The 8,230-nt window shown below is 33.5% G+C and overlaps 1 protein-coding gene across 1 annotated transcript; it reads right to left on the bottom strand.

Moving 5' to 3' along the window:
• Positions 1 to 3,149: 3,149 nt before the first annotated feature.
• LOC124352907 lies at positions 3,150 to 5,612 on the bottom strand. Its single transcript, XM_046802633.1, has 2 exons — positions 5,458 to 5,612; positions 3,150 to 3,664 (listed from the first exon to the last, which is right to left on the bottom strand). The coding sequence occupies exon 2, from the start codon at positions 3,655 to 3,657 to the stop codon at positions 3,328 to 3,330; it is 330 nt and encodes a 109-aa protein (XP_046658589.1). The 5' UTR covers positions 3,658 to 3,664; positions 5,458 to 5,612; the 3' UTR covers positions 3,150 to 3,327.
• Positions 5,613 to 8,230: the final 2,618 nt, after the last annotated feature.

An 8,230-nucleotide genomic window follows, 5' to 3' on the forward strand; every position in this document is an offset into this window, starting at 1 on the left:
ATTTGGAAAAATCAATATGGCACATCATGTGGCAGCTCAGCAGCTTATCAGAAACATAAAGGATGGAATGTCTGGAATGAAGAGTACCTTCTGCTAGCCATTAGAATGTGGAAATGTCTGCAATATTCACTACAGTCAATTCCATTCTACTGGCCATATCAATAATCAGCCTTTCTAGTAACTTTATCTTGCCAGTCTCAAGACAATTCTGTTTCATCAGATTTGTGTTGGAATTGACAATACACCAGCATCACCAGTAAGATAGCTGATTGATGCGTTATTGATTTTGAAGCTATGTAGATATGGAATTGTTGAGTTAAGTTGGTTCAATGAATATGTCCATTGGCCATATCTTGAAAGTAAGATTGCCCCTCTGCTCTGAGGAATTTATTCAAACTTGAGGTGTGCTTCAGAGGTCACACATTCGCACTTATCTATTGAACTTATTTGTTAATGACATTTTGAAAGACCAAGAAGTAGACATATTAATGTACACAGTTGATGTAACAATTTTTGGTAAAGTATCCTCAACAGAAAATTAAGCCCGGTTGCAGGCAAGCCAAAACTTTGTATTAAAATGGTGTTATACAAACAACATGTTCCTCAACATCAGCTAGTGCTCAACCATTAAATTCTAGAAAACAAGATTCCCAATTCTTCTTCAGTATAACTTAGATGGATAGCCTCTCCAACGAAGCTATGGTGAGAAGGTTTGATTCAATGTGAATGATGAGGAAGGTGAATTTGCTAAGAGAAAGGTGAACTGTAGCAAACTTAACATTTGCTCTCCAACAAGTTAGCAATATCAGAGACCTCGGTGTTACTTTTGACAACCACCTCAATTTAAACCATATTGACTTAGTTTGCAGGACAAACCAACTACTGGGTTTTATCTCAAGCTCTACACGAGGGCTGCATAGTCTCTTTGTCCTAAAATTTATGCTCTCTGGTCATACAAGCTTTGGAATATGTCTGGTCATCCTGCCTGACCAGTCAAATATCTAGTCTAGAGGTAATGCAATAGAAGTTCATAAGAATAGTTAGTGTTTGGTAAGGACATTCATATTGTGAAGTTCCAGTTAATGAGCTGCAACGTGTATTGCACGTAACTGATCTGCAACTGTGAGGGTCTGTAAGTGATGTTGCACTCCTACAAAAAATGTTGGTCAGTGCGCTTTATTGCCCTTAGTACTCGTACATCAGCAAAATAGACATCAGAATTTCTTCACATACCAGATTACACCACATATTTGGAAGATGGCATTTTTCAATAGCCTATGAATATAATGGTTCCTTTGCAAGGTGTTGTGACTCAGGAATATGGTCAGTGAAGAAACTGACTTTTTCAATGACAGCTCATATCTTATCAGGAAAAAAATCATTAAGGACTTGCTGAACTGTAACATGCTAAGTATAATCTTGTTTATTATCTTTTCATTCTCTTTGTCTGTCTTTTGGTTGGCTCTGCTAATTTTTGTTCATTAACGTCTATTTATTCAACTTGTCATTAATGTATTGTTGAATTTGTTACCTATTGTTTATTATTGTTATTTACCTTATTTACCCTATTACGCTTAAGTGTTATTATTTTTAATATTTTGTTAGTTATTGATCACTGTTATTAACAGTTATTATTGTTATTATTTTGTCATTGGTTCTTATTTTGCTGTCACACATTATAGTTATCATAATAATTACTACACCAACAAGTCCCTGTTCCATTAGCCTTGTATTGGGGTTTAGAATACACCAACTTCAACAGGAACTGTTTCATCAGCTGTGTGTTGGGATTGAGAATACACCTGCTTTGCCAGCAAGTCTGTTTAACCAGCTTTGCATTGAGATTGGGAACTGTTTCATCAGCTTTGCATTGAGATTGGGAACTGTTTCATCAGCTTTGTGCTGGGATTTTGGAACTGTTTCATCAGCTTTGTGCTGGGATTGGGAACTGTTTCATCAGCTTTGTTATGGGATTGGGAATACACCAGCTTTGCCACAAGTTTCATCATTATCATATTTATTAGGGTGTTTTTATTTTGTGTTTAAACAGCTGATTACTTGAGTCTGATATTATTACTTTCAGGAATTGCTTGTCCAGAATAAAATATTTTGTCCCATTCTAATACAAAGACTAAAATGTACCATAGGTTTAGGCTAGGCTCAAAATAAGTTCCTGTTTATAAAACCAGCAGTATTTAAAAAATTCAAGAGGATTTTTTAATGACTTTAGTAAGTAAATAATTATGTCAAATATTCAATTTTAATGTTGGCATTAATTTGTATATTTATTCATATAAATGTAATATTAATTCTTATACTATGTGGATTGCTCATACAACAATAGCATTATTGTGGAATAGTTTTATTGATAAAAATTAAATCACATTTAATTAACTACAATTTTAAATCAATAACTGACATTCAGCATTCTAAAAATGTTTTGGTGTTCTGGGTGCTATGTTAGTGTCAATAACGCAAAGTGAAGTGTTGTGTCTGCCAAGCATTAATTACATGTCTAAGTATTCTGAAAAGTATGAGGTATCAGCAGAAATACCCATACCTTTGACAGCCTCCCACATTATTAGAATCCAGGACCTTTCCTTAAAAATTATACTATCCAGAAACCTCAAATTTATAACCAAAACCCAATTTTCATAGTAGCTTGACACCATCTAAAAAATACATATTTTAAACACCTGTTATATTATTCATTGATTAACAGTTACTTTCGCAAATTTTTCTGTAACTGATAAATATCCAGTTCTGCATGATAACTCATGTTCAATTGATAACAAAAGAAGACGATTTAGTTTCTATTACATCGTTTGCAATATCCTCATTCTCTGCAACACTCACAGAAGTAGAAAACTGTCTTAAAACAATGCAAACGGATAAGTTTCAAATTATAAATTTAATTCAACAGTTTAGAGTGGGAAGCTTTTACATTTCATATCGGTCAAAGACGAAAATGTGGGATTCAAAAATATGCTTAAGTTATCTATTCCAAATTTAAGTTCCTATAAAATCATCAAAACTTCATCATTATTAGATTTTGGAATACATTTCCCACGTGATTGCTAACTACACGGACACTCAACAAATTCGAGCATCAAGTTTGATCATCCAAGGACATAAGTAAATGTAATGTATCTGCATTGATTTCTTTTATTCTTGCTTGCAATTCTCTACACTCACCAGACATATCAAATCTCTGACCACAACAATACTTGACCTCTATTAAAATGTATTTAACTTTTGAATTAAGCCTTTTTTCCTTTCCTGTTTTGCAAAATGTAACAAAATTTGTCTTTATGCTCCATTGATTTGCTAAGAGTAGTACAGAAACCACAGAACAAAAAGTATTAACTTGACCGCGGACTCCCCTGTGTGGCGGACCCCGTAACTGCGGTAGCGGTTTTTTCTTCGTTTCCGCCGCTTCTTTTTTCGCCCAATTACTGACCGTGATAAAATGTCTGAGAATACATCGCCGTTGTTATTGCCTGAGCTCTGGCCATCTCCGATAGGCATCACAATGTTGTTATCCATCACACTATCCATCATCGTATTCCATCCGTCGTCGCCTTGGATCTGGGCGGTGGTGAAGATTTCCGCCAAACACACGTACAGCAGCACACCGTACACCAGGCCAATTTTCATTATCAGCCTGGAACATCAAATCAGATTTTACGTGTTAGATTCTAAATATTCTAAAGTTCAATTTTAAATTTCTGACACAATCAAACCCACCTGGATTTAAACTTCAGTTTAGATGAACTCTACACGTTAAACTATAGAAACTATACAATACACCACAGCATGAGTTAACTTTTCATATACATTATACGAGTAAATCAAATCATAATAAATTTTGTTGAGTCGACTCAATGAATGAACTTAGATTTTAAACTGAAACTAGAACCAAGACTCATAGTGAACTTGAACAGGTACTAGAAGTTGAGATGAAACAGGAAATAGAACTTTAATCAATGTTTCCTAAACAATACCAGGATATTTCCAGCGCCATGCTGTCTTCACTCTAAATCGGTTATGGCACATCTTCAGCTAGATCCATATAAGGTTCAACATGTCATATGTCTGATGCCTATATTGTACTTTCTTTGCAATAATTTGTATGAGCAATTCCGAGAATTAATTGATTTCCACTATTGAAGACATTTATCTAATCCCCTTCTCACACCACTTTTTCTGACTTTTTAAATTCAAATTCAATCATTTAAATTGTCCCATCATTCTATTATCAGAGTGAACTGGTTATTTAGGTTACAGAATATCGTAATTTATTGTCATTGTAAAATAGTTTGTTTAGCCTTGAGGTAATGCCGTCCAGTCCGATATTCCCTGCATGTTAGAAGTTTAGTTTTATTAATGTTACTATATTAATATTTACTTTAAAATAGACGTTCGCTCTATACTTCAATATCTTTATAATGTGGACAAAATAAACTTCTCTCAATTTTACACATCTAAGTTTTAATTTATTACTCTTATTTTTCTAATTATTACAAGAAGGTGAGTGCCCGCTCGTCTTTGAGCCACTTAAGAGAGATAAATACAGATTATTATGCTCCATGATAACCAACACGCTTACTCATTGTTTTTGCTCTATTTTCTACTTTGTAAGTTTTGCGAACTGTCAACACGGTGACATCTATCTTGACTTCACCACCCTCGGCGTCCGGTCCACTGACATTTCATATCTATTCAAACACGTAATAACTACTGTATTTAACAACTTTTTAAACCACGTGTTTTTCAATTTGGTAATATATTTTGTACATAAATGTTTCAGTAACAGAGGAAATGTCAACTGCTAGCGATATAACTGTTAAGCCTATATATGTTGCATTTTTTACTTTCAACACACGTTTTAACCTATTTAGAGCTAAAACAAAGAAATATAGCATACAGATTGTTTCAAACTACATTTATAAACTTATGATATTGTTCCTTAAGTTTAAATATAAAAACATTCTATCTATCTGGTTAAATAATTAGTTTTACTCAATCAATTCAAATAATAGTTTAAGTTGTAGCGTTGAAATGTGTATGCTGGTATAACATCATGTACTGTTAGATTTTAAAATATATTTTTATTACTTTCAAAATTGTAGCATGTTAAAAAATTTGTGCTGATTTTCATATAAACGAACACAACAAAAGTTTAAAAACCCCAAGCTGTTGATTCTGTTTAGACCAGATGATAAATAACTGAGAAATTTTACTTTTACTGAAATTTTACTGAATTTTTACTTTTGAACTAATTATAAATCCTATCTAGATTTCTTTAAAAACGATTGCAGAAGAATGAAAAAGGGGGAACATCAAAGCTAAAAAAATAAACCGTAGGTACTGTATCTTTTTCACTGTATTAATGTACATTGAGAATATATTGTGTTTTATAAGAGAAAATGACAGTAAAATTTATTATACCCAAACCTTTATTTAGATAAAGTAAGCGCTGTCCGGGAATGATGCTGCCCTAAATGATGAGTAGCGCAGAAGCGGCGTAGATGAATGCTGATGGGTTGGATCTTATGCAATCAAAATGATCTGATAACATTACTAACTGTAAACTATAACATTACTAAAATACATCCGCATAACTTCTGTTTTCCAATCTACAGAACTGCTGTTGCTTCATTTTTTCATTGTTATGCTTACTATTAAGGACAATTTCGGCGTTTTATGTGTTGTCACATAATCTCAGGGGTGTATCTAAAATAGTGTATAGAGGGAAATATTGCCCCTCGATATTTAAAATGTATCTGGGTTGAACATAATGGGCGTGTATTACAGTCATGTATCTATAAGGATTGATAGAGTATATTTTAAATAATTTAAACAATCAACAAGGTAGGAATACACTACACCATATGTATTCTCACTAAGGATACATACAAAATGTTATGTCTATAGCTGATTTCATTCTTGATATGTCTTGCAGGCAGACATACAGACAACAATATAGATAAAATTGTGACAGACTACTGAGCGATAGACTTCAATGATACTGAGCCAAATTCAATATTTAGATATGCTTAATCATTCAACTCAATCTTACCTATTTAGGCATGAAGTTCCATGCAAAGTTTTGAGTCTACTGAAAACATCGTTTTGGATGTATTTTGCTACATAATACATCCATGTGTTTGTTTTATTGAGGTTTATTTTTCATATCAGTGTTCAAATAATAAAAGTTTCGGTGAGGTATAGATGATACTAGAAAGCAGGAGTGTGTTGAAATCAAAATTATCACCTACTTTTACCATTAACTTTTATACTACATTTCTTTAATTTTTAATCTGTGAATAAATACACTCAAGGTGTGGTACACCTGCAACAATTAATGCGTCACATTGCGTTCAATTTTAAGCCTACATTGTGAATTGATATAATTAACGAAATGAACAGTTTATTTACCTCATAGGAATAAGTAAAACGTAAGAATAAGTACTTATGTATTGTAATCTTGTATGCAGCTCCAGTTAGTATAATTGGTTTGATAACACGTATGGTAATAAATTACATTTTTACTTTTAATTACTTTTTAAAAATTAAATTTGAAACCTAAGATTTTTCAACCAGTACCATTTTTAGTATCAAAAATATTTTGTATGCTTCATGTAGTTATGTGTAATTAACATAACACATTTATAAATGCTAACTTCTTATTTCAAACCGTTGGTGAATAAAAAAAGTTTCTATAGGACATATATACCTACAGGCAGATAGAAAATAAGGGTTTGGTATATATTCTATTGAATGTTTTCTTCTCCTGAAACCCTGAACCGATTTCTGAAAATTGTATCTCTCGTTATGAAACATCATGTATAGGTAATATAGAATAAATTGTGTCGGTAATAAGTGTTATGATAAGTATTCAATTACGATTCGACTATGACACACTATATATTGTAAAAAGATACACAAGCAATGTAAAGTCTATTTTTATATACGAGTAGACTCGTATGTCTTGTTCAAGACAAAAGTATAAAAGATTGGATACTACTTATTGTTGTAATTGTTTCCTTTGTGGTGTTTCAAAGTAAAATAAAAAATATATACAAACAAGAAATATTCGTCTACCATTATGAATCACTCTGTAACACAACCAACGCCCAATATTCATTATCTATAATAAGTCTGTAATTCACCGGCACGAATGCCACGGCTCACTATCACTGCAGAGTTCACAGACCATGTGACCCTGACCACTGACCAATGCAGCGTGACGTCATACACGTCCACTTTTACTCCCGCCTTGCGGGATTCACATTCAGTGCAGTTCTGCCACTATTGCGTACTTTGTTGAGTCACCTGTACACTCCAGGAAGGAGATTACACTTTCTTCACAATATCACAGCTGTTTTACCTGTGCAATATTATTTTAATTTTGAAACTATAGAGGCCTAAGAACTTAAAATGTGAAATAAAACTGTAATTTAATTTGTGACCCAAAAGAGCTGAAAAGAACGTACCAAATCTATAGACTGTGGAGAGCAGGTGAGTACGGCTTAAGGTGTTGTACTTTAAATTTAAGTTATATGTTCCGAAGATTTAAATCATGACTGTCCTGACCAAAGAACGTTTTGTACGTACTGTACAAATTCCCTCCTTTTAAAGGAAACAGGATTTTTCCGGACATTTGCCATCGTTCAGTGAAACAAAAAATGAGTAACACTACGTTTCGAGATCTGCAATCTGATCTCTTCTTCAGGTAAATAACTAACCTAATACATAGTTACAAACTAGGTTAAAATAAACGAATCATACCAAAGCGTTGAGGCACGCCTAAGTCAGGAATCACAACCACCATGTTGTGTGTCAACTTTACTAGCTCTAAAACATACACTTTATAAAACTATACACAACTCTAATAATTAAAATCCCTCCTTTATTCAGTGTTAAAAAATCCTCACTCAGGCCAGTGAACAACAAAAAAAGGTGGTAAAGACGAGGAATCCGCAGATGGAAAAGCCGAGTTTAGAATTTCATTTTATAATAAGGTACTCTCTCGATCCACTTTCGTAAAGGTTTTGTCGTAATAACAGACCCCAGTTCAAGAAGTAACCATTGTGACTGACGACCCACAAAATTGACATTACTACTCGGAAACGCTGGCTGTCAGGTAACAGGTAGTTTAGTGCTCTACCAATACTAGATGACGTCACGAACAGTGAAGGGTGGAGAGGGGAGGTCACCACCGGGT

The sequence above is a fragment of the Homalodisca vitripennis genome, chromosome 1 (genome assembly GCF_021130785.1).
Source record: "Homalodisca vitripennis isolate AUS2020 chromosome 1, UT_GWSS_2.1, whole genome shotgun sequence".
Taxonomy (NCBI): domain Eukaryota; kingdom Metazoa; phylum Arthropoda; class Insecta; order Hemiptera; family Cicadellidae; genus Homalodisca; species Homalodisca vitripennis.

Bases quoted from the DNA above. Each gene is read 5' to 3' on its own strand.
- LOC124352907 (XM_046802633.1), bottom strand. From the start codon at position 3,657: ATGAAAATTGGCCTGGTGTACGGTGTGCTGCTGTACGTGTGTTTGGCG.